This window comes from Diplotaxodon limnothrissa, linkage group LG14 (assembly GCF_057381915.1).
Source record: "Diplotaxodon limnothrissa isolate DT_005_m linkage group LG14, D_limnothrissa_male_GT1.1, whole genome shotgun sequence".
NCBI lineage: Eukaryota > Metazoa > Chordata > Actinopteri > Cichliformes > Cichlidae > Diplotaxodon > Diplotaxodon limnothrissa.
The window spans coordinates 26,283,316-26,311,036 of record NC_140609.1 but is presented as its reverse complement, the minus strand read 5'-3'; the positions used below and the strand labels follow the sequence as shown (position 1 = coordinate 26,311,036).

Sequence of the window (27,721 nt, the reverse complement as noted above, 5' to 3'; positions counted from 1 at the left end):
TCCACCACATTCCAAAGGTGCTCTTTTGGATTGAGATCTGGTGACTGTGAAGGCTATTTCAGTACAGTCAACTCACTGTCAAGTTAAGGGAAGCCACTCAGGTAGGATGTTTAAATAATGCTCAGTTAATATTAAGGAACCCAAAGTGTGCTAAGGAAATGCCCCTCAACTCATTACACCAACATTAGCAGCTTGCAACATTTGCAGGATGGATCCACGCATTCATGTTTACTCCAAATTCTGACTCTACCATTCAAATGTCGAAGCAGAAATGGAGACTCATCAGAGCTCATGCAAATTGATGCCTCGGTTTCCTTTTTTAGCTGACAGAAGGGGCATCCGGTGTGGTCTTCTGCTTTTGGAGTCCATCTGCTTTAAGGTTTGATATCTTATGCATTTAGAGATGCTCTTCTGCATATCTTGGCTGTAACAAGTATATAACATTCTCCTCTGAATCTCTGGCATCAGAGTACAGCACAAGACAACTGCTGCTCACTGGGCATTTTCTTTTTTGGACCATTCTCTGTAAACCTTAGATGGTTGTGTGGGAAAATCCCAGTAGAGCAGACGTTTCTATAAGACTCACACCATTTTGCAGGTCATCTGAACATGCCTAAATACACTGAATTTCTGCCATGTAATTTGCTAATCACATATTTGCGTTACCAAGAAATTGAACAGGTGTACTAAGTAATCCCAGACCTTGACTGAACTGTTGTTATAAGATTACACCAGTCACTACATTTGTGAATTTGATTACCAGGAGATTCCTGTGTGTCTGTACCTGGAAACATTAAAGAAAACATTAAGTTAATATTTTATATTTACAGTAGAGGATAATACTTTTGAAACTGACGTTTCCCCCCACTTAACATCGTTACACAGTGACAAAAGATTTATTCATATAATCTACTTTTACATGGTAAATGGTAAATGGTCTGTATTTATATAGCGCTTTACTAGTCCCTAAGGACCCCAAAGCGCTTTACATATCCAGTCATCCACCCATTCACACACTGGTGATGGCAAGCTACATTGTAGCCACAGCCACCCTGGGGCGCACTGACAGAGGCGAGGCTGCCGGACACTGGCGCCACCGGGCCCTCTGACCACCACCAGTAGGCAATGGGTGAAGTGTCTTGCCCAAGGACACAACGACCGAGACTGTCCAAGCCAGGGCTCGAACCGGCAACCTTCCGATTGCAAAGCAAACTCCCAACTCTTGAGCCACGATCGCCCCTCTGACGGTATAATATCTTTCCACAGTACATGTATAGAAAAGCAAGTACACACTACACATGCTCTACTCTTTAGGACTAACAGTTTCCATCGAGCTGAGGTCAGCAGTTTGCACTGTTGTCACATTCTAAGCCTAATTAGTCTGTTGAAAATGTATAATCCCAGTTTCTCAGTGCAGTGAGTTAGTTAGTCACACTCTAATCTTTCCCTGGCGCATCACTAATCCACATAACATACTGTGCATCTGGATTTTCTTTCCTATTACTTCTGTCAGCATTTTGTCCATGTGTGCGATGCTATTTTGTTCATCTTCATCTCTGTGCCCCACACCTTCTTTCTGAGAGGCTATGCCCAGGTCAGGTTGACATTACACACCCAGGTTTCAGTCCCAGGAGAATGTCTGTACAACTTGTATGATAGACAACAAGTTGAAATCAGAAGTATCAGGAGTAGCTGACTGATTGATTGAATGTAATCTGTGTGCCACATGGGCACTCAGCCAGTCTGTTAGAGCCAAATTTTCTGTCTCACATGCTCTTTTCACTCAGTGACATGCAAATAATAATAATGGTATCCTGCCTCTCTCCATTAAAATGAAACTACCATAAAAATTAGAGACTGTTCATTTCTTTGCAAGTAAGCAAACTAACAAATTCAGCAGAGGATCAAAATAATTATTTCCCCCATTGTATACTTTAATATACTTTTTTAAATGAATGAACTCAGGCCTGTTTTTCAGGCACATCCACACATCACATCCAGTACAAACATATAATTTTGTACAATATGATGTATTACTGTAGTTTAGACAGAAAATAAATATTCTCAGTCTTAAATATCTGCAGCAAGTCATTAGCTCTGAAATAATTACTTCCCCCACTGTAAGTGTGCCTGTGTGTGCAGCTTTGTCAACACTTGTGTGTCCCATGTATCCTATACAGCATACAGCATTTCTAATTAGTATGTGATCGATAGCTTGTTGTGATGCTGTGCATGGGGAGCCGTGTCGGAGCAGGGAAACAGTGACATTTCAGCGGACAGGGATTACTCTGTTGACCTTATTGTTGTGATTAGAATTCAGCCTCAGCTCCCCCCAGAGATGACCTCACCTTATTCCACACTGCACCGGGATGCTGGAGGTTATTCAAAACTTACTTCTTTCCTCCTTCCTATTCCTCGCTGATGTTGTAAACCTCTGAAACACACACACACACACACACACACACACACACACACACACACACACACATATATATATATATATATATATATATATATATATATATATATATATTTTTTTTTTTTTTTTTTTTTTTTTTTTTTTTTTTTTTTTTTTTCTGTTTCCTGTTTCTGCTTTTTTCCCTGCTTCTTTACATGTTACTCAATCTAATGCTATACTTTCAAGATTATGTGTCAGAAGATGTTCAGCTTCTATTAGATTGTTACTCTTTTTTGTGTGGCATTGTGCAGAAGGGCTTGTGTGAGTGTGTGGACCACAATATATACATATATAAAAAGACTCAAGGACAAACTGTACTTTTGTAACTTTTTATATCCTTTTTCAGCAAATCAATGCGGCATGTTATTTATATGCAGTCTATTTTAGTTAACCCTTGCGTAATCTCCAAATACAAAGCACACACAAAGATACTCAGGCAAACTTGCATTACTCTTTTGAGTTCATCTTTTTTTGTTTCCACATAACCTACAAATAAACACAAGGTGAGAAACGAGAAAAGATAAAAGAAAAGAAAAACAATGCTTTTACAAAAAAGTGTTGAATATTTTGTTTACTCTTCTCACCGGTTTGTTTCTCCTTGTTGCTAGTAGGAATCACAGATCTTTCAGTCTGTGCCGTTCCGTGGAAGCCTTTATAGATGTAAAGAAAAAGTAAAAGTGGAGCATCATGAAGGCATGGTGTTGGATCAAAGCCATTCATGAATATTAGCTAATTATTCACTGACCAAGGCATTGCTGGTGGGTTTTTTAAAATATGCTTTTTACGTCTTTATAACCACAGACACAATCTCAGCCACTGCCACTGAATTGCAGCAGTCATATCAGAAGCTGAGCAAATAAAACATATTTCTGAAGTTATAGAGTTTATGAGGTTAAATAGGAGAAAATGTGTTTTTGTTATGCGACAGAACTACAAAGTTCCCACTGCTTAAGACTGATGTACAATTTTGTTAAAGTACAGTACATGGTATTCACAAATGCTTTTAAACCCTTACATAGTGATCTAAGGCATGCAAGATATTTCTACTCTGGTTATTTGGTCCAATTCCCATAACAACAGGTGGGTTCAGAAAAAGCACAGTTTGATTTTGCAGGTTTGAAACAAATAATATGACTAACTGAGAGGATAATCAATGATTACCACGTGCTGAGAGAAATTGGTATGCCACTCTTCTAAAACCATTTGCACTTACTGTATTGATGTGCTTATAAGCAAAGCTGAGAAGAACTCACTTCAGTGGCATAAGCCACTAAAACTTTGTTTGTACTGCAGCTTGTTTGCTGGAGCTCACTCAGTGGTATTTCTTAGTACATGATGGTGGCATGCCCATGACTACTGAATTGTGGTTACCTGTCTGAGGGTAATAACTGCAGCATGGCAGTTCAAGGTTGCATCATTTTCACTACAGGACCATTGGCTGACTGGCCCCGAGTGGCACATGAACTAGGGGGAGGGGGTATAATGGAGCACCACCAGCAGGTGAAGGTTGCAGAATTGCGGATTTAGTTGCAGCCTTTTGGTTCCGCTAAGAGGAGGAGGCTGCTGGTGGCGGGAGACATACAAGCCTGTCACACCGGTTTGATGTCCGCTCTGCTTATCGGGGGGTTTCCAGCTCAGAGACATAGCTATGAAGATATGTCACTATGGAGGACAGGAGAAGAGAGGTGAGGTGAGGTCATGGCATGCACATATATTGGATCGAGGGAACAGATAATGGTATAATGGTTACAGTAGTGAGAGAGGAGGACAGCTGTGGAGCAATGGCAGTAAAAATGGAGATGGAGAGGTGGAGGGCTGGATGCCACCAGGGGAGCGTTTCGGGCATAAGAATTCCTCTGTAGCCTCCCACTGCTGCCAGCTTAGTGATAACATGCATGACTACACCTAAGGTGAAAGGAGATGGGAAGATGAGGCGAGAGTCAGGGTGGGAAAAGCGGGGCAAAATTGACAGATTCAAAAGAGCAAAGTGGTCTGAAAGCCTTCCCCATCCTCCCTCCTTCCCTCTCTTGCATCCCTGTTGCTTCTCATAGGGGAGCCTGCTAAGGACCTTAGCGTCCATTAAAATTGCAGCATGTTTACATAAAATGAACACAGGCTTGTGCTGTCTTTACCTCCTACCTCATCTCACCCTCCTACATAACACACACGTACAAAAACAGAATTCTGTTTATTCACTGATGTACAGCAAATGCTTTCAAATGTAAATTAACATGCAGTTTAAAGCCTTTATCCTCGATCCTTCTGACACTGTACAGACCTGTCTCTCGTAAACTCCCAGTGACCCCCTTTCCTGTAAATTAAAACAGTCAGAATATGCTGCAGATCTCTTCCACATTGCTTATAATCATTTTCCTTAGCTGGATAGTGTTGTGTACAGTACAGTAAACAGCTGCAAAGTCACGCACATACACAAACACGAGCGCATGCACATCGTTCACCTATCAGCTCCCGTATTAATGTCGTACCCTGTTGCGTAGCTTTTGAATGATTCAACACGCTCTATCACAAGGTCCATTTGCTGTCTGATTCCTTCTGTCAGGGTAGTTTTCTCGATATTCTGCTGATGATGCCCTACTGCTTGCTCTCTCTCTGCCAGGGAGCTGTGGGCTTGATGCCCTCATGCCTATTTACCCTCCCAACCTCTTCAGCAGCATCTGATGGTGCATAGAGCATCAGTGATGGCACAGAGAGTCTGGAGGGGAGAGATGAAGAGATGGTGAATGTCGAATACAAAAGAGCAGAAAGAGAAAGGAATGAGGCCATGGATGATGAAAAAAAGACATGAGTGCTTCATTGATGAAGGAAGAATGTGACAAATGAAAGGGAGTAGTTTTACGAGGGGGTGCTCATCGTGATAAGGCCCTCCTTGTGGTGTATTCTCTGCCAAATGGCTGAGGTGCTGCTTTTGGCAGTGCCTCTAACAGGGCATGCCTCTCTGCTGGAGTGGCGGGCTACCATTATGGCTCTTTCAGTGGTTCAGGTTGGACTAACCCTGCGTACTTAATGACTTTTATGTGGAGAAAATGTTCAAACCTTGAAGTAACTTTTTTTCTGCAGGTGCATTTGATGAATGTATTTTAAACGAATGAAATACATGTCATAGCATCACTGAAATCACGAACAGAGGAATTCTGCTCATGGAAAGCAGTCCTATGATTATCTGCCCTACTAGTTCCCCTGCTGTTAGTTAATAGCAAAACTAAGATGACCAGAGGTTCTTTTTTAACCCAATCTCCTCAGATTGGCTTTATTAACAAATGACAGATGTAATTACAGCAACCAAACCACAGTTTTCTGGTAGTTTTCTGGCAATCCATTCACTGATTCTTCCATCATCCGTGCACTGTGGTCGTGGATTAGCTCTAATCATCGCTGTTGTATTATGTAATCCACTTCAAAGAGAAGTCCATTATAATTTAAACTACTATAATCTGATCTCATTTCCTCGCTGTCATCTCAATTACTGTATCATTAGGCTACTTTCTTAAGGCATATTCTGTGTGTGAGTATTTTGCAATTAAATTATCTGTTAGGTTCTGTTAGATTTTCAGTAGTTACAGGAGTCGTTGTGATGCAAACACGATACTGCTTTTTGTCAGCTGGTCCATTTAGGGGTCACCACAGCAGATCATCTGAATCCATCACACCCTCTGTCCCACCAACCCTCTCTTTGCAATGTCTGCAACCATCTGTCCTTTTCTCTGTTCCTTTCACCTGCATGTCCACTGAAGTCTGCTGCAATCACCATCCTAACCTCCCTGCGGACACTTTACCATTTCATCCAGTTTACTTCAGAATTTTACTTTCTCTTCAGACTGATGGAGCATACGCATCCACCTTATTTAATATGTATACCCCATCCAACTTACAGTGTGGGGCATACACACACATGCTCTTTTCACCTTCACAATATACTCTTACTCTTACATACTCTTCCTTAAAGATTACCTTTTCTTCATTTCTCTTTCTCTACACAGTGATAGAATAGTTTGGATCCATCTCCAATGCTCCCGGCGTTGCTTCCCTTCCAAGTGCTCTTCTGCACGTATCGACCTTCCTTCTCTCCATCATGTCAGCCATCATCATGTACCAACATTTAACCTCTATACAGATATTTGGTGTGACAAGGTACTACTCCCTGAACACAGACAGAAGAAGTCAGTTCCACCTAGATTTTACCGTGTGCGCTTCGTATTACCATTCTTCATAACCATTTTGAGAAAATTCAAATGGTTCCTGAAAGTAATTTGTAATTTTACGTTTAGAAAATAAGTCCATTAGGCCTGTATAACTCTTGGTCAATAAAGGGTTAAAGTCCCTAAACTCACTTCCACACTCGTGCCTTTCCTCCTATCTCACTGCTTCATCACATGCCTTAATCACATCACGTCCTCTTGCTTCATCTTCAGCTAACAGTGGCCTTACCCTAACCCTGCCTAACATTAACCCCTCTATATCAGTTTGCAATGGTACCCTGTTGGCCAGCAGCACCAGAGGCTCCAACAGCTCCGGTTTAGAAATCTCATCCTTGATGATCCACATGTTTGTGCCAAAGACATGAAAGAAGTGAAACTGCAGCTGTCAGTTCGATAAGTGACTTGTAATGCTAAGTGGTTTGATTGGTCAGTAAGACAAGAAAAGTGCTGTATAAATGCAATCCATTTACCATAAATGCTGTACAGTAAGTGTGGAGTGATGATATGGACCATTAGCTGTGCAATACTCTCCTTTTTTTGAAAGTCTATGATCTCCTGTGGGGAAGAAAGATTATTACATCAAAAAAGCCTGCTGACTACCGTTTTTAAAAATGTCAAAATACATCCATTCACAGATGCTGAATAATGGACAGCTCAGTATAAGTTTAAACTTCGTATGTATTTCACAAATTTTTTTCAAATTTCTGAAACTAAGATTAGATTATAAGAAAAAAATGTGTTAAAGATCCTCAAAAGTGCAGTTTAAGGAAGCTCTCATAGCATTTATAACATAAAGACAAACTAAGTTACCGTTAACTGTGGTGAAATTTTAGATTAAAATATTGAAGGAAAATTTGACCCCATTATCCTTCACGGGACGAAAACCAATCATTAGAGAGCCATTACATGGATATCTAATGCTGCTTTGGGGGAGAAGGAGCAGGGAAGACGTAAATGAGTTTGTGCACACTAATAGGCTAAGGGTAATCATTTTGATTTGCATGCTTTTAGGAATTTGGAAAAATAATGAGATAAGCTATCAAGTGAAAGAATATACACAGAAGCAATGCTCCCCAAACAAAAATAATATATTAAACAAAAATCAATTAAATTTTGGCAAGACATGATAAGAGAAAAATTAAACCAATCCCCTTTATCAAAGCCAGACGTCATTGCAATTACGAGACTTAGAAGATGGAAATGAAGTCCAGTTAGGAATGTTATTGAAAATGAGTATCAGGATTTGTATCGTCCAAATGCCAATGTTCTCCTACAACAACTTGAAGAAGACTTTTAAGGACACAAACTATTAATATGTAAAAAGTATGAAAGGCATGATGCCCTGCAGCATATGCATCAGAATAAGACTTAACCATCCGAGTCACTGGGAAACACATGGCTCTTCTCTGTAATTACGGTAATAAACAAAGAGGCCCAAGATTGCAGCTTGTCTGTTGAAGAGGCTGATAGTTAAATTAAATGTAAAGACTGCTTTTGGTTTTACCCGATACACAGTATTTGAACACTGATACACCACAACAGTGGATTTCAAATCAAACATTCAAGGTCTGTTTAAGTGCAGACTTTCAGCTTCATTCTAGGAGTTTAATAAAAAATTGGAACAGACTGTTGAGGAAATAAAGTTATTTTTATACCTAGCCTCCCATTTTCAGAGGCTCAGAAGTAACTGGACTAGCTAACATATCAGGATTGTTTTTAATGCTTAAATGAAAATCCTTTGCAGTCACTGATTGCCCCAAAATCCTGGACTCATGGACATCACCAAATGCTCTCTCTTCCTTGGAGATGGTCTGTCAGGCCTTTACTGCTGCTACCTTTGGTTGCTGCTTGTTTGTTAGTCTTGGAATTGCCTGTGGGTAACTGAAAAACATCCTCTGTTGAGCTTAGATCAGGTGACAGTCTTGGCCATTGAAGAATATCACATCTTTGCCTTGAGAAACTCTTGGGTTGCTTTTACACTCTGCTTTGGGTTATTATCCATGTGTGCTGTGAAGCACGTTTGGTTGAGTCTCATCAGTGAGTATAGTCCTGTACACTTCACAATTCATCCTGCCTCTTCTATCAGCAATCACCTCATCAGTAATTACTACTGACCCAGTTCCAAAAGCACCTATACATGCTCATGCTATAATGCTGCCTTCACCAGTTTTGACAGATAATGTGGAAGGCTTTGGATCATGAGCCGTTTCTCTCCTTTGCTGCACTTTTCTCTGTCCATCCTTCTGGCACAAGATCATATTGGTTTCTGTCTAAAGAATTCTTTTCCATTAATGTGGAGGCTCAGAGTCTAATCTGACCTCTTATTCTTTAGTGTAACCAGTGGTTTGCACCTTGCAACCCTCTGTATTTACATCCATAAAGGTGTCTCTTGACTGTAGACTTCGCCTACCTCCTCAAGACTGCTCATTTGATTGGATATTGTGAAGTTGTTTCATTTAACTGTGGGAATAATTCTGCTATCACTCACTCACTCTTCTGCTGATCAGTGTCTTCCTTCTTTTTAAGAACGATTCTAAATCGGTCTGCTTCCGTTTTTGCTGTTTCTCCAAAAGTTTATTTTTTTTCAGTGATGGCCTCCATCACTTGCATCAACATCTCTTTGGGCCTCATACAGAGAGTTCCAGTGAAAAGTCCAAAACTTCAAGCTCAACGCTTGGCATTAACTCTAGATCTTTTATCTACTTAATTTATCAGTTAATTGCTCATCAGTTAATTATCCGATTACTTTTGAACCTTGGAAAATGATATATGCAAAACAAGGACTGCTGAAAGTCTCCACTTTAATCGTATCTCGCTTGATCAGTGTGGTGATGTGCAGAGGCAAAACTACAAAAATTATATATTTGTCTAAAAACTTCCTTTTTTTGACTAAAATCAAAAAAGAGAAAAGGGGAATCTGTGTTTAAAGGACTGCTGAGAGGCAATTAGCACTCAAGCACAGATTTTTGTCTTAATGCTGATAAAATTTTAGAATCATTCAGTGTGTCATTAATTTGTGAACTTTGGGGTTTAGACAAAGTACTTAATTACCTGCTTTAATTACCGCAAGGATTCTTGGAATTCGTGTGTGGATGGACTCTGGTATACATTTTAGACAGAACCGGGTTAAACAAATATGATTTATGCAGAAAAAACACCTTCCTGTGTTTGTTGACACTTTTGTGTCAACTTTTATTTTGTCTAAAATTTTAAAATGCATAATTTTTCTTATTTTTGTTGTTGAAAAAACATTTTGGAAATACTGCTTTTATAGAGGGTACTTTAAACTAATGTAAATGTCTGGGTGATAATTGATCGGTCATGCCAGATAAAATAGGTTGCATTTGGTCTCGCTGAAGGTTTCGCAAATGTTAAAAACACAATGTTTACCCATTTATTTGAACCTTTAAAGTTTAAAGCTCTTAAGATAATACTTCACACTGCAGAGTAAGTTACATCAGCGACCTGTCAGATGTATTGAAATCCCAGAGCCACCTGCTGCCACCTCAAGACAAGACAGTATAGCAAGGACACTACAGCTGCTGTTCTTCTTCTTTGTCATGAAGGCACATCTCATGCTGATACAGTGTATTTCATTTCAATCAGTGATTGCAGCTCTGCCAGTTACTGCCTCTGTCAAGTAGTATACAAACAGGACTGGGCCTGTGTCATTGGATCCCCAATTCTGCCTTCCTGTGGTTCTTATATATCTTATAACAGTGATATATACGTTTACTATTAGTTGTGGTATTTTTCTGTTATTACGAATGATTCTGGGAGACATCAATAACCAATTTAGACAGTGTACCATTCATGTATTACTGCAACTTTCTAATTAAGTATAGCTGACCTTAAGAACACTTTGGATGCATTCAAAGGGTATAAGCTGAAGGTCATCAGTGCTCATTTTAGTGCCAGATTGGTTCTAAAACCTGCAGACTAGTGTGAAATACATGGCCTGTTTTCGACTGGGTGAAAAAGATTCACTGCAAAGAATAGAATAGCCTCCTTTTGTCATATCACCCATCAACCTATTTCCTTTCTTTTTCCAGCTCATTCAGTCCTTCCTAGTTTAATTTGCTCCTTAAATCACCTCCCGCTGCCTCTCCTCTCTCTTCCTCTCCAATCTCTGGATGTTTATTCGTTTATGAGAGGAGGTTGGGAACAGCAGGTGCGAGGCCTGCACAAAACACCAGAGAAGTGATTGAATTTGGTGTGGGCAGTAAATTGTGTGGACATATGCGCACTGCACAGCGTGGAGATGGGCACAGGCCAGTGTGGATGCATATCTCTGTCTGGCTGTATTGCTGACAGGGCGCAGAAACCACAGAGTAGGGGTGCCAGGCGGCATCAGAGAGCGAGTGAGCGAAAGAGACTGAGGATTGGGACCTGACATAGTTTCAGAGTCTCTGTCTCTATAATCTGACTCTTAAATTGTCGTGGATGTTTTCTGCCATGTTGCAGAAAGAGAAGAAGAGAGCTGAGTGTGTTTTGGGGAAAAGTAAAGAGGAGTGAGAGCATTAGGACCGTCATGCAAACCTTCAAGTGTCTTCTGTGGCATTCAGGAAAATGTTCTCCACAGTCCTGAGCCCGAGTCTTTCCACGGCCCCACAGGACGCCTCCCCTGGCTGAGCTAATTGATCAGATTACAAACCTTTGCTTCTTTCACTCTAATTAGCATTAGTGCGCCGTCAACTAAATAGGTCGGGAGCAGGTCTCGGTCCTCGACTCTTGCAAGCGATTAAGATCTTTTGCCACAGCGGTGACTATGGTCATAACTTCATTAATGACTTGGATGACTTTTTCCAACTCTGCTGGTCGCAGTCCCCCTGGGGAGGTTACGTCTGAAATTTGCTTCCCTGCAGCATAACGATCTTTGACTAGATTTAGCAGGCTTCTAGTTTTACTTTGTAGCTGTTTAGATGTATGCCAACCGTATTGGTTTTGATTAATCATGTTTGTTATCGTGATCATCCTCTCACTGATAACTATGGTGTTAGAAACTATCATTTTCATCAGCACAAGCATGGCTGTAATCATTCTGATTTCGCCAGTGATTATCATTAGAGACATTCTCATCTTCCTCAACATCTACATCTCTGTAATTGTCTTCCTCCTCCCCCTCTGTAACACTATATACTCTTCCTTCCTCACATTTATCACTGTCTGAGTTCCCACCCAATCTCTCTTTATGGTTATGGCCATATGCACATATTCTGGTCTTTTCTGTAATTGCTAGTTTGGATTTAAAGCTTCTTTATGAATGCTAAGCTGTGCAAAACACTGTCTACCACTGTGAGCGAGCCATTTATCCTATAAACCAAGCTAGATTAAACAAATTTGGTCTCAGTTTGTCCACACTGCACATGCTACACTGCAGACTGGAACCTGACGTGCTTCCCATTTAAATGAATCTAATAGCTGTGAGTGCTTGTATGTACGTTGGACAAGATGTTGCTCTCACAATTCATTTCACACTTCGTTAGCAAGTGAAATTGTTGGTTGGATATACAGTATAGGAGGGAAGATCAATATATTACAGTCAGGTATTAGCGCTGCAGTCAGACACGGGCATCGGGGTTCGACAGATTGTGTAAACACCATTTCAGAAACACAATACGAAGTGCAGGGCTATGCCTCACAGCACACATACACACACTTACATATAGTTTCCTGGGAAATAAAGAACACCCAGAAATTCACAGACACACACACACACACAGACTTTTTTCTTTCAGTCCCCCAGTAATTTGAATGGAGTAAATCATCATTGTGTTTGGGAAGGAGATTGATGGCCAGGCTCAATGGTTTGGCCACCCATTCTATTTAGAACAGCGGGTCAGTCGGCCAGTTACGGATCCAACCTCTATTGTTGCCACCTGACATCACTATTCATCATCACACAGTCTGCATCCTGCCGCTGCTGTCTCAAGGCACAAACTGCTTTGTGTGGTACTTTGTGTGCATGTTGCAGGAAATGTGGCAAAAAGATGTATGTACTCAGAGGCTTTTGATGTATTAAAATGAATAACGGTGTAAATAACTCGTCCTTTAATGACTTGGGGTGTATTAGAACTGCACGGGAGAGTTTAACGCTTCATTGTGATGTAGCATGTATGGAATACATGTTATTTTATTATCTGCTCCTTTTGTTGCCTGCCTAATACATTTTGTAATTTAGGTTCTGTAAAGAAAAAATAATATTATTATATAACTTTTACAATAATGTGATGCTTATATTTTGAATGATCAGATTTAGCGTGTACTGGAGATATTCTGGTCTTGTTTTCTTTTGTTAATAGGTTTTTAACTGATTTTCCAGACAATTTAGTCTGAAACGCTTTTTATTTATATTGCAGAATTGAACTGTAATTTGAATAGGAGTATGCCTCAAAAGTAACACATCACATCAGTGTTTTGTAATTTATTATGTATTTTTTATTACATTTGACACAATATTTAGGTTTATATTGAAATTTGTGTCCAGTGTTGAATTAAAGTTCATTTTTTGGGGGGATAAGATGGATAAAAGGAGACAGGAGAGTAGAGAGACGGGGATGACATACAGGAATTGGTCTGGGATGGATTCAAATCAAGCTCCTTTAAGCTTAAAGGCTGCCCAGTCATCGTATTACAGCAGCTGCTCGTGGAGTTATTTTAACACTTTTTCAAACATGTTCAAATTTAGTAATAAAATATTTCAGGCTTTGCAGGGGTTCCTTCTTTAACTTCAAAACCATTTTAAAAACAATGTGAGCAGTGCCCAGTAGACTTCTGGCGGGTGTGCCCACCAAAGGTCTGCTCACCTGCTGGTTAAGGTTTGAGTTAGGCTTGCAGTGTATGTCATTATATGTCTGCCCGTGCCTTGTTAAGTGATAACCTATAATTTAGTGTCTCGAAAATAGTGCGTCATTGTCCAGCTGTTATGATGTTGGGGTATGGGCAGCTTCCACGAATCCACCCAACTACATACGAGTGTTGCACATTGTTTCCTTCCTCCTGCAGTTGACAAACAGACTCATCGCTGCTGGTGTGACCAAAAAATTGAATTTGAGTGTAATGAGATCTCTAACAAGTTGAGCTAATTTTATAAACTCACTCAAATGACGCCAACACCAAAGAACATTTTACTTTGGATGTGTTAATAGACACTCTTAGGGAGCTGCAGCAGTTTGGAAATATTGAAGTCTTAAACATTTACAATTTTTGCTGTGTTCTTGCATGTTTGATTATATTCTCCTACGTGACTTTGCTCATATTTGTTCATTTATTTGTGATGCACAGTCACTATTCATAGAGCTATAGTTATTTATAACATTTCCTGTTTTTTCATTGTTATCATTTTATACTGCTATGCAGTTTCTGTGTAAATGTCACAACTTATTCCCTGTGACAGAGAGCAGTGTGTTTTGAAGAGAAGCTGTGCAATGATAATGGCCTTGCTAGATGTGTTTTACTGAAGACTGCTTACACTTACTTGCTTCAAGTTGCCTTTGTTTTCAACAGTTTCCACTAGCAACCTAAGCTGAGCTGCTAATGTTTTTATATAGTTACAGTTTTGAGGAGGAGGTAACAACATAGCCCGAAGTATGGGTAGAAATCTGCATATGTACTCACCGTAGTAAAGAGCACAACTTCTTGACACAAAAGCTTTAAGTGGGTAGTAGAAGTGTGGACAGGGTATGAGGGAAGTATAAAGATTTCATGACAGCCAGGATTGTGTCTTCTTCACCTAAAAAAGACATGACACTGTGAAAGAACTGTGTGTTGAGTGTCTGGCCTCTTTTTGCCCCGTGTTACTCATAACCAGGCAGGACATTTCCCATCTGCAGGTTGTACCACAGTCATGTTTCTGATGCTTCATTTTCTGTCAGCTGGCTCAGTCAGAGTTTGATTTCAGGGTGAACTCCCTTTCTCAGTCCCCGAAAAGAAGGAAGTGAGAGGGAGAAGAGAGAATCCTCCAAGGTCACTTTTGGTGTCTCTCCACTGGAGTCAGTGAGTTCCTGACAAGCCAGAGACAGGTTCAATTTCTCGCTGACTGTCAGGAGCTCCCTGTTTTTTAAATGCCTGTGAGACAGATATAAGCAGAGGAAGATGTTGCCTGACTTTTCAGTATTATCTGAGGGGCATTCTTTTCTCCAGCCTTATCTCTCTGTCAGTAATGGGCCTTCTGTGATTCCTGCCAGATATCTGCTACGGATGGACTGGTAGGCTGGCAGATAGAGCAAAGCTTTCCCAGATACTGTAGATCTAGAATGGGCTGTTTTTCCACGTGTTCCTGCCCCTCGGTGATTGGTAAAGCCGGGTGACCGGCAGTTTGACAGGCACCGCACCTCTGCTTCTTAGTAAAGTAGAGGAGGGAAAAACAAGAGTGGGAGGAATGAATGATCTGAGGCGATGGAAGTGTTGCATGGTGAACTATCTTTGACCACCCCCTCAATCAAAAGTACAGAAAAAAAGGCATCTTTTTTTGCCAGGTGTGATGAGGACATGCATCACAGAGCTTTGATCTGACAGATCATGGACGTCTTCATCTGGCCCTCCTGGCTCTGAGCTTGTTGCTGCTTTTATTGTTTTGTGGAACAACCCACTGAAGGGTAGGATGCCATGTCAAAACTGTTTTTAGAGTCTTTGACGCTAAAGAGGAATGGAAACTTCAAAGACAGCAAACTGTGTGTGCCTGCGTGAGTGCAAGAGTGACCTAAACAATGCTGCCCTCCTGTTGACAAATTAATGATAAATTAATTGCCTGGTGAGCATGTGAACTTACAGTCTTCAAATTCTCTACAGGATAACCCCAACCCCCCCAAAGCAGTTTATCCGCCTTACAGGCTCTGAGTTAACTCTACAACTCTTCATTTTACTTGACTATGACCGATTAATCTTTGGGGAATTAGGGAGGAAATGCAGAGGGGTGGAGTGGAAGGGCTGATAAGAGAGTTGAAAGCAGCAGTGGGGAATGGAGTGGTACCAATAGGCAGGACTCCTGCTGTCTCCTCTTTAGGGAGATCCCTACTAGTGCTGTCCCTACTGCAGTGTAAGGACAGGCTCAGCCAGGGGTCTTTGAAGTACTGCTCTCTTATTATATGGATGAACTCCTTTGTGCTACTATTATATATGCAACGCACCATATCGGAAGACAGCTCCCATCCTTCAAAAAAAACTACAAATCTCTGCAGAGCCCAGCCGGCCGTGCAGAAAGGCTAAAGCTGTGAGGGACTGAGAGATTCTCAACATCATTGCTGTAGTGCTTTTATATTTTCAGATGTTTGGCTTACCACTCGAGAGACACAGAACAGCCTCTAATCAAAACACTCATTATAAAAAAGCTTTGGACTGCATTTTACTCCTGCGGTGGTTGAGATTGGGTTATCATTGACATTTAGCTTGATCTCGATTTCGTGCTATGTAAATTACCAGCTGCTGCAAGAAGAAACAGAATGCAACATGGAGATATCATGCCAAGTTGGTGTTAACCCCTCTTCAGCTCTGACACCGCAGCTGACATCTGTGTGTGTGTGTGTGTGTGTGTGTGTGTGTGTGTGTGTGTGTGTGTGTGTGTGTGTGTGTGTGTGTGTGTGTGTGACAACTCATTTGACTGGTTTAGTGACTTCATACAATCAAAGCCGTCCCTACGAAGGAAAAAAGTAAATCAATTAAAATAAAATAAACATTAATACAGATTAATACATGCCAAAAAAGAAGTGAGCATCTGCTGCAATCACAGTGGAAAGTTGTCTTACATCCATCTGACTGATGTCGTTAATTATATGATTTAGTGCAATTTAGAGTTGTAAGTAACAATTATTTTCATTACTGATGATTTTTTTCTTGAAAATGTGATTGCCCAGGAAAATAGAGCTGCCACTGATTTTTTTCTTTGTCTATCCAACAGCCCAAAACACATTCAATGCCTTAATTCTTCATGGCATATATTCAACAAGGTGCTGGAAACATTCTTCTGAGATTTTGGTCCATATTGGCACGACAACTTCACACAGTTGCTGCAAATTTATTGGCTCTACATCCATGACGTGACTCTCGCATTCCACCACATCCTAAAGGTGCTCTACTGGACTGAGATCCAGTGACTGTGGAGACCATTTGAGTGCAGTGAACTTCATTTCATGTCCAAGAAACCAGTTTAAGATGGCACGTTATCCTGCTGATACTTAGGAGCCCAAGATGTGCCAAGGAAACATTCCCCGCACCATTTCATCACCATTAGCAGCCCGAACCGTTGATACAAAGCGGGATGGATCAACGCTTCCATGTTGTTTAAGCCAAATTCTGACCTAACCATCTACATGCTGCAGTGCAGAGTCTCATCAGACCAGGCAACATTTTTCCAATCTTCTACTGTCCAATTTTGTTGAGCCGATATGAATCAAAGCTTCAGTTTCCTGTTCTTAACTGAGAGGTGTTGGACTCGGTGTGGTCTTCTGCTGCCCATCTGCTTCAAAGTTGCACATCTGTGTTCGAGGATGCTCTCCTGCATACCTTGCTTGTAATGAATGGTTGAGTTGCTGTTGCCTTCCTATCACATCTTCTCTGACCTCTGACCCCAATAAAAGAACTGCCATTCACTGAATATTTTCTCTTGTTTGGAAAAGCTGTATAGATGTGAGCATACCTGAGGATTCCCGTAGTGCAGCATAGCCATATGCAATCAAGTGTTTGGTAGTCAGCTTGCACTTTTGTGCTGTAGCTGAATAAGTATTTATTTTTACAGTAAAAGTGCTGTTATTACAGTGTGTTTTGACTTTGCTTATACCTTTAATGGCCTTTTAAACACGTTTTGCGTGGCTCTCTGGCTGTGGGGCTATGCAGACTTTAGTGTAAATCACCTGAATACTCCCCTGTGTGGCATGATCTCAACACAAACTGAATGTTATAACCTTCACGAGGTTGGATTTATTGCCGGGCTGTTGCATTGGATTGCACTAGGTGTACCATTAAAATGGTAATTCAGTGTAAGATGAAAATGACAGTCTTTGCTGTAAATGTTTGAAGCCAAATAGAAGATGTAACAACAGGGTGTGGGGGGTGTTCTTGATATCCTTGAGTTTTATAAGGGCTCTAAAACAAGTCTGAAACTATTCTATATTCACAACACCAGAAGTATGTTTAATAATTCACCTAGATAGTTTCCTCCTTTTTATATCTCTCCATCTCGCTCACTCTCTTTCTTACGACCATTTGCAAGGTCAGTGGGTGCAGAAGGTTGGGCTTTAGTTGTGTTTTTCCGTCGTCACTCCTCAGAGTGGCAGGCTGCGACAGACTTAAATAGGGAGGGAGAGAGAGAGAGTCTCCACAAATATAAGATCTGTGTCTGTCGGGGAGCAGCGGCATGCTTGTAGTGCGCTTAGTTTTTAAGTCTTGTTTCTGAGTAATAACTGGGCAATAAACGTTGTGTGGAATTTCTATAACGTGCGCAAACCCACAGTGTAAGGGGACGCACTTTTACTCACAGGCTATTTATTTCCCGGCTGACGTGGGAGCGAGAGAGCGCTGGCTAAACTGTCGGCTGGGCATCTCTGCGCGCCGGGAAGAAGAGGAGAGAAAGCAGCGTTGACCTGCTGGGATTTAAAGACATCCGCGTTATTGTTTGTATTTTCTGTGAGGTCTCAGACTCCGGCTCTCTCCTCTGTGGGTAGACTACACACTCAGTTGCGATGACTGTACTGAATTATCCGCCGGCTGTCTGTAATTTCTCCAGCGAAACCAGCCCCACCGCCACCCGCCCTTAAAATAAAGCTGCTGTAAAGCGAGTCAGCACCGTCGCCGTTGTCTAACAGCTGGGATTTTACACTTTACCATGTCTTGAGACGTGGAAGGGAAGCTGCAAAGATGATGACAGTGAGTATGGATTCGTTTAAATGACAGTGATGTTGCATCGAGACTACTTTTAGCTCATCTCCCGGCTTCGGCTTTAATTTTGACCGATAATGGTGGTACTGAGTAGGGGTCAGCTTGGTCACAGTAGCGGGTGACATCCGCGGTGTGATTGTGTGATATCTGGGCGTTTCTGTCACCGCTGTTGCCGGGGGCATCGGGTTCCTCCTGGGACTTTTTTGGGAACATTACATCATTTGAGTAGCCTATGAATGACTGTGCAAATTGAAGAAACACATGCGGGTTGCCTTTATTTATTTATTTCTTATGACGTGAGTGCTGTCTTGTTCCAGTCGGTGTTTCTGTTTCAATAAATATGTTGCCAGATGTAATCGTGCGGCTGCCACGCGTGGAGAAATGTCACTTGGTCTGAGCTCGACGCACGCAAAAGACTGGGCGTATGCGATGATGCCCCTTTGGAAACGACCGACAGAGTTGTGAGAGTAGTCTTTGGCATAAATTAAAAGGCCAGCCCCCACACCCACCCCGAACACCCAAACGCCCGCCCGGCTGCTGCGGGATGGAGGGGAATAGGTGCAGCTGTCAATTTGCATGTATTCCCGTATTTTGTTGGCCGAATCCAGCCTATAGTCTGCCTGCGCTCGCTTAATCCCACGGCGGATCAGCTTTAGCAGCCCCAGTCTGCCCTCATACAGCGCCTTCCGCCTCTTTCTCTATTCTATTTTCTCTAAATACTTTACATGATTAAATTATTTTTAATCGGGCTCTCGTGACCGTCGTGTATCGACGCGTTAACGCGCAGACACCCGGCGGTGTTTGGAGGCTACAGGAAATGAGAATTAACACTTGAAGAAAAGGATTGGTGACCGAGATTTTGAAACGCGATCGTAGCTTGGATATAGGCTACTCTGCTTCTGCTTAGCGGTCTTTCCACGCTGGGGAGGAAAGCCCACCCAGTTCCTGAATCTATTTCTTTACTTAGGGTGGCGAAACCAAAATGAAAGCCTGGTGAGGCTTTTCATGAGCAAGCCGGTAAGGTTGTTGTCTTCTGTAAGCTCCTGATAAACTGATCACGAATCCGAAAATACGAACAGCCTTGCTACATTTCCAAGCCTAAATGTTACACTGTGTTTTACAATCTCATAACAGTGACGGATGGCGCACTGGGCTGCTAAAAACGGCTCTAATCAATTACTATAGCATTAGCCCACAAGAGCGCAGGTATAGTGTCGTGCGCCCTTAAGTCCTCCCCCTTCATTTGTAAACACAAAGAAGCTCCTGGAGCTTTTCATGCCAGGAAACTGATTATGGGATGTTACATGTTGTTACTGTCTGGGAAATGAAACTAATGAGACGTTCTTGTGCTGAACTTGTTCATCACGCAGGGAATTAATACTAAATTTGCTCTCCTTCCAGTCAAACTGAAGGTCTCAACACCTCAGTGGCTATGCACTACACAACCAAAGTTTTCTTTCATAACATTGCTCTAACTAGGTAAGAACCACCTGCTGTGCTTCATGACAAAAATCTTATATTTTGTGTCCCCACTCCTGTATCTGGTGCAGACAGCATCCCTGCAGCAGCTCCTCTCCTATTCTCTTTGACCTGTTAGTATTTCACGCAGAAATGCAACGTCCTCAGCGGAGGGAGGCTTTATTTTTCTACACCACATCAGCACTTTTTATATCTAGTCTCTAAGATGCTGAGTCACATTCCCCCCCCCCACCCCCAGTGTAGATATTTTCTGCATGGTGTTGTGATGCCTGGTGTCTGCACAGGTGTGATCCAGTGGCCATGTCTCAAGAAAGCTTTTTGTCATTAAGATAATACCGTGTTAACATTTCTCTCTCATTTGTCTTCTGCAAGAGGCAAAACTACTGCAAGTCCTTGTGGTCTAAACCAGTAATCAGCAATCTTCATAATTAATTTCAGCTCATAATGCGGTCGCGTAGGAATGTGTCGTTAATTTCTCTTTGCCCTGGGAGAGATTTTGGTGCGCTTTGCTTTTCATTATGCTTTAAAAGTGTTGAGGCTCCATGATAATGTGCTCCTTTAGAGACAAGACTAACTCTGTGAGAGAAGGCTCAGGTCAAGTTGAGATTTGTGGACGGCTGTAAACACCGTCGACGTTTTCATTAGCTGGGAACTAATCAGTCAGGTGGAGACTGGGGCGCTGCGGGAGCATCGCAGTCAAGGTTAGAGATCCGCTCCAGACTCATCTGTTCGTGTCACAGTTTGGTGTGTTGTGTACTGACATGTCGTTGTCACTCACTCTCAGCTCCTCACTGTTTTGTCCCTGTGGAGCTTAGCAGACGTAGGAGGGAATGGCAGCATTTATTATTCTGACATCTCTGGCCGCACAGACTCTGCCTTCGCTGTGTCTATGTGTGTCAAGCCATTAACGCATACACATTTAACAATGTACAGGAATGCAAAAGGAATGGGATTATCTGTTAGGCAAACAAGCAAGAGTAGGAGAGTCCAGAGCACTGCGAATTTAAGGCGAGAGGAAAACAAGTACAAAAGAGACAGTGACTGCAAAATGTTGTGCAGAAAGGAAGTTCCCTGCAGGACAGGAAGTTTTTGTGGTTGCCCGACTCAAACCACAATACCCGTGTGACTAATCTAAGTCTACACACTTCCCTAAATTCTTTTTGACGCCTCCTTTTTTTTTATGTCATTTCACTGATTCTGTCAGACCAACAACATGGCCCATGTTCCCTGTACCACATTTTTCTTTAGGGTACTGTCTCCCCAGTCCTAAATCTCTTTCTCTGTCTCTTCTTTTTTCATTACAGGATTATAGGGAGGATGGCATGGACCTGGGGAGTGACGCATCCAGTCGCTCCAGCTCAGAGTCCAACTCCAACAAGGTCACACCTTGCTCCCCTTCTCTTGACCTGGCTACTTTAGAGGACTACAAATCCTCCCCCTCTCTGGACCTGGTTACCTTAGAGGACTATGAGGAAGATGAGGACTACCAAGAGTATAAGAAGAAGGTGATAGAAGAGTGGGAGAGTGAGTATGGAGAGGACTATACCTCTCCACAGCCCTCTGGTGAGGGGGACGGCAGAGAAGGCATTGTGAGTGCTGACAGTGCTGGTGAAGGCTACAGGAAGACAGTGAACAGTCGCAGCCTTGCTGAAGAATTCCAGGATGTCAAGACCATCCCGCCCTTACCGGCCCCCAGCGGACGCACCGCCACGTCATCCGCAGCCGTCCCCAATGAACTGAAGCAAAACGGCAATCTGATTTTGCCTAGGAACAACCAGCCCCAATCTCCTGGCACACCGCAGGCAGGCACGGGGACTCCTAAGTCCAGCCACCGGAGCACCAGTCAAGGCAGGGGGAGTCGCAGCAGTGGCGGAGGCAGTGGTGGAGGAGGAGGAAGTGTGGGGACTGTGGGGATAATGCGAGGATACAGAGAAGAGGAAGGGGTAGAAGAAGAGCCTCTGCCCACCATGGACTGGGCAGCCCTGGAGAGACACCTGGCTGGGCTGCAGTGCAGAGAGCAGGAGAACCATAACCTCAACCAAAACCAGAACCACAACATGGGCAAGACCAACTACACCTCAGTGAGTGTGCAAGGATTTTTCTTTTTTGTATGTTATTTTTGGGAGTTGAGATTTTGTCCTCTTTTATCTATGTGTGTCAGAGGTCATCAAACATAGTGCACTGATGGGCAGCTGTAATCCAGCAGTTATCTGTGTCAGACGGACCCAGGAAACATGAGGTCAGGTTAGCTGGAGGAAGGTCGAGAGATTAGTCAGCTAATGTAGCGCTAAGCTATGTGGCCCAGCTCCTATCCATTATGGAAGTCTGTACAGCTGGAAGGAAATGAAGTGGGGCAGCAAAGCAACAGGGTTTCAGTTCATCTTACTTCAGATTCAACTGGATGTCCAAGAAGTACACAGATTTAGCTGAGACAACTTTAAAACTATAGATCTACGACTAAGAGTTCATACTGATGAGTCCTGACAGCATTGTAACAACGATTTGTTGCTGACCTTAGAGAGTTACGTCTGTCTAACCTAATTTCTACAAGTTCTAAAAAAAAAACCAGTTGTGGCCATGTAGTGTTTCTACCAGAAGAGGTCAGTGTTGCGTTGACATTAAGCAGAGAGGTGCCGTAGGCCTTTCATGCCTCACCAGCAGCACCAGCAGGAGAGGCTGTCATGATTCACTTACTAATTTATTGCATTACTCAGTTTAAATCACAGTCTCAGCCAGAGCTTCATGGTTTGTTGTCAGTTTATGGGTCCAAAAGGGTGTAACTTTAAAATATTTAGGGTGGGAGTGGGAAAAAATTGTTTAGAGCTGCTAGAGCTCCATCGCCAGTTGTCACAGAGTAAAACTAAGTGAGGGCAAATGAAAAGGCTGGATTGGTGTTCTCTATTGATGTGCAAGCACCAAGGCATTTTCCCCCGATGCGCACACATAATGGCTGCAACCTAGTGCTATTGTGAGTGTGTCGTGTGTGTTGTGCGTCTTTGTTTGTCTCTCCTGGAGGCCCTCTCTGTCTCCCTGAGGCATGTCAGGAATGCAGCGGGAGAAGTGGGGGATGAGCGGAAGGAAAGAGGGAATAAAAGGACAGGAGGAGGACCGGGCAGTTCAGGGCCACATTTGTGTCAATGTTCATTACCTGCTGTCCAGCTTAAAGTGGAAGATCACCTCCTTAGAATGGGAAAAATCTGCTCCCTCTCTCTCCCTGTCTCTCGATCCCCTCAGGCAGTGGGCTGTGATATAATTGACCCGGGTGGAGGAAAATCTCTCAAAAGAGGGCCTCTGTGTCCACATGTAGCTACTACTTTCTCCATGCAGCTGCACAAGCACATGAAATCATGCATATGCTCCTCAGACATTTTGATCTTTGCTTGTGCCTTAGATATGAGTGCATCGAGGCTCGGAGTAGTAGATAAGAGATCAAGTGGTCTTGATGATGATAGTGACACAACATCCAACTATCTCTCCAGGAAAAGCCTGAGAAAAACCGGGCCTCAGATTTCAGTGCTCTAGATAAGAAATTGGAATTAGTGTTGTAATCCCACCAGAGCAGGGAGCAGAAGTGAAACACTGGAAAAGGCAGGAGATATAAAATAATATATCCTGGACAATCCCACTCTGCTTTTGCTATTTCTGCAGAACTATACCCATCAGATTTGACCACATTCATTAAAAACTAATAATAATTTGATGGTTTGGTTCCTTTAATCTTTCATTGTATCTCCAAGCTTCCATATACAGTAAAGGCCAGACTCTGTTAGCAAGCAAAAAAAAGGAGTCAAGTGCAAATTTGACACTCCCAAAAGATATCTTCGGTTTATTTCTGTGTCTGGGGTTGTTCAGATCTCTTAATTCTGAAACCTGCTGGTCTTGGCCAACACTCGGAAGAACAGAGAGACTGGTGCTTTTAAAATGTTGTTAAATATTTAGTCGTCCTGTCAAGCAGAACCCACCAGTGAACCAGTGCATCAGCTGGTGCACACAGGGGTGGGTCTGTCTGGTATGTCGCTGGAGGTCCAGTGGGATGGAGATATTCATGCTTCACTTGAGCTTCAAAAGCATCTAAGCCTTCAGAAAAAGACTGGGACGCAGTAAAGTCCACAACTAATAATCTGTAGCGGTCACTTTGTGTCTGAAGACTGGGTTAGTTAATGTGCTGTAGTAACAGAACTGAGTTTTGCTTCTATATATGTAAAGAAATGCGGAAAACATTCAAGTGTCAGTAAAATCAATGGTGCACTGAGTGCACCAGACTGGACACATAGAAGGCTTTTCTGCAAATTTATCCTGCTCAGTTCTCAGTGTCTTTGCTTTTCTGGTAGAAAATTACAGCTGAATAGTTGTATTAGCTACTACTAAGCTGTAGATTTATGGAAAATGTGATGGCTGCACTGTGTTCTATGCCATGAAAAGCTACAGTTATTGAGCACGTTGTTTTATTTCCACTTTATTTTGTATTAAGTCTTGTTGTTGCAGGTGTGTTTACTTAGGGTGTGGCTTTTGGCTCCTGTAATCTCAGCGTCTGCCTTTGGGCTACAGGCGTGGCGTCCGGAGAATTCATGGTGATGAGGGGCCCGGTGGATTTTTCAAAAGTTGTTTCTAATTAAATCTGGAGGCACGTGGCAAAGAGGGCTCCGCAGGGACCTCAAGTACACCGGGGGTAAATTACCTCTAACCCTGCATTTAGCTCTGCACTCCTGAAAGGTGAATGATAACATTAGTCTTCCTATCCGGACTTGAGGTTAAAAAAGCAGAAATGGGCTCGGGCTACATGTATGGTTATCCGCATGCAGAAATTTGCCTGTGTGTTTTCTGAGGTACGTGCTGGAGAAGTATTAAATCTGTGTCTACAGGCTAGTTCTTTTTCAATCTCAGAGTGCACACACCCAGACTTACTCACACAATTTGAAAACACCCCACGGGCAAACTGGCAAAAAAGAAAAAAATATAGGACCTGTGCTGACACCTGCACAAGCTTAAAAGTGCGAGCATGCTCTCTCTCTCTCTCTCTCTCTCACACACACACACACACACACACACACACACACACACACACACACACACACACACACACACACACACACACACCGTCATGATAAGGCTGAGGCATTTACTTCATATGTTTCACAGCATTTTGTCAACTCAAGGAAAACCAGTCTATGTTTTACTTTAGCAACATCCTGATTTGAATACTTGACACTGAGTTTGGAAAGCTGTAACAGAAAGTTGTTTTTGGAATCTCTCTCCCCTAACCCTCAGCCTGCCATGCCCCCCCCCCCTCCCCTCCCCCCCATATTACTGTAGGGTCTTTACCTCAAAGTGCTTTATGTTGTAAGGCAACTGCTGTTGTGATGTTGCACTATATAATTAAAATTGAATTGAACTTAATAATATGTCCCGTGAATGTGCTCCATCCTTATGTAAATTCCCAAGAAAATTGCTACAGTTCGCTTCTAAATCGTTGATAACGTAATCATAAATGGCTCATTACTGCATAACTATCAGTATGTGTGAGATTACATATTGCCAACAGTTATCTTAGGACAGATGTGATGATTCACCTTTGCTCCTCCCCAGCTGTCGGAAGAAGTAATAGGGTGATGAACAGAACCTTGTATCGCAAGTGTCGCTCAGGCACACCATATAAAGAGTAAAAAGGCCACAAGCCAGATGAAACTGTACAACTGTGGAGTGCTTTGCCCCAGAAAATCACTCAAGGGCCGTGGAAAATAAAAGAATGTGGAGGAATCAGAGAGAGGTTAGAGAAAAGAGCAAAGAAAGAGATCGCTTTCTCTTTTTCTCTTTTTGCACTCTGTGTTTATGTACAAGTTCAGCAGTTGAACCATTCGCCAGCCTCCACTAACAACTTAACGACTACCTTCACCCACAACTCAGACTGTGCCACGTATAGAGGGAGAGAGGCGGCGGGTAAAAGACTAAAGAAATTGCAGGGTTTGGGAAGTCACGAGCACATTTATAAAGGCTATAAATAGGTACAAACAATCTGTATAAAGAGGTTGCACTAGAGTTACGTCTTGAATGGGGGAAACAAATCGGTGAGGCCTGAAATGAGCGATAGCTGTAATAAGCAAGAACCTGTCAAAGTGAACAGGAGCTCATAGGACGTGCATAAGTCCAGAATTGTGGTTTGAATAAAAATGGAGGCAGCCCAAATAGGAAAGGATAAAAAATGGTTAATATGTAAATGAGTTGGAGGAAACTTTAGAGATTGGGGGCATGGCTCTAACCAGGTGTAGAGAACTCGTGGTGGAGCACTAGTGTCTGGTTCAGCCTCCATGGCTTAACACTGCTCCAGCACTGTGTTTGAGTGTGTGTCCATGTGCAGATACCCGCTGAAACATGCCCAACCCTCCACACACCAAAGCTCGTACACACACTCACTCATTATACAACTCACTTCACTGTCTGTGCTTTAAAGTAAAGCAGTCTTCTGTCTCCTGTCAGTCCACACATGCACAAACTCAGCTCACTAAATCATATCAAAGGATATATTTGTATTCTCATAGTATCCTGAAAGTCTGCCAGTGCTGGCAGATGCTTTTTTTTTTTCCTTTTTTCTTTTTTTTTTTTCCGTGGAATATTTTTCATCTCAGCTTAACCTTGGATTCCTCACAGCAAGTCGGGCATTTAACTCAGGTAAAGAAGAATGTGATCAGTTTGTAAAAGTGTGCTCTGTTTCCAGCTTCTCAGACTTTTCCGTGTTTATACATTGTGATGTGGAAACAAATCTTTCATGCACAAAGTTGAATGAGTTGTTTGGAAAGCAGCTTTAAGTGTATTTATAACTGAGTGCACGACATACTTCTGCTGGGAGATGTTGTTTTTTGACTTTGTGCGTTGCTCAAAAAGTTCAATATTTTGAGTATAGAACCAGAACAGAACCAGATGCACATCCATAGATCTCATTTTCCTTTGAATGAAGTTGTGACCCTTTAACAAAGAGCAGGTTCATGCTGCCTTCTTTGTTGCCCCTTTTTTTTGGTCAAAACACAATGTGCTGCACACGTGTGTTTGAATTCTGTTTTAAATAAGCAAATGTTTGCACCATACAGCTGCTTTGAATGAAGGGGCAGAGAAAGTTTTGTGAGACACAAAGCCCTGCTAAAAGAACTAGCCACGACAAAAAGCCAGGCAATCAAAAGCTTTATGTTGCCTCTGGATAACCACGTCTTCTGTCTGCTCTGTAAACACAGAATAAAAGACTGAGATAAAGTGCAGACGGTTAATGCATTTCACCTGTGTTATCAGTGGGCTGTTTCTTTTTCTTCTATTTTTTCCTGGTGAAAGAGGAAGGGAAGCTGACAGAAGCAAAACACAAGAATAAAGTACCTTAAATGGGTAAAAATCAGTGATTCACAAGAACAGTCAGTCAGTTAGCTCTAACACTAATGGTGATTCAGCTTGTTCATTCATCCTAATGTGCCTCTTGGCCGACTGTCTACTGAGTAGGCCCACACTGACCCCACACCCTCAAACATCCAACGACCGGTGAATAAGTGAAGTCAGTTTGACAGTTTAGTTAGTCTGGTATACCAAAATCAGATGTTTTGCTGCTTAGATTTATCTACCTGCAAAGTCTACGCACAAAGGCAACACAAACATCGGAGATAAACCACACGTTACTAAGTTCAAGTTTCTTAGACGGCATGCATGGGAGTGGTGCCTA

At 42.3% G+C, this 27,721-nt stretch overlaps 1 protein-coding gene across 2 annotated transcripts in view; it reads left to right on the top strand.

Moving 5' to 3' along the window:
• The window catches only part of schip1 (schwannomin interacting protein 1), a 240,416-nt gene that overhangs the window by 179,870 nt on the left and 32,825 nt on the right, over positions 1-27,721 (top strand). Inside the window, exons 1-2 of one of the 2 annotated variants that reach the window (XM_085371735.1) lie at positions 18,477-18,534; positions 21,330-22,106. In XM_085371735.1, coding sequence (XP_085227861.1) covers positions 18,526-18,534; positions 21,330-22,106 — 786 coding nt within the window. In that variant the 5' untranslated portion in view covers positions 18,477-18,525. Of the gene's footprint in view, positions 1-18,476; positions 18,535-21,329; positions 22,107-27,721 lie in introns of those variants that run through there. The other variant, XM_085371734.1, reaches the window with a different exon arrangement.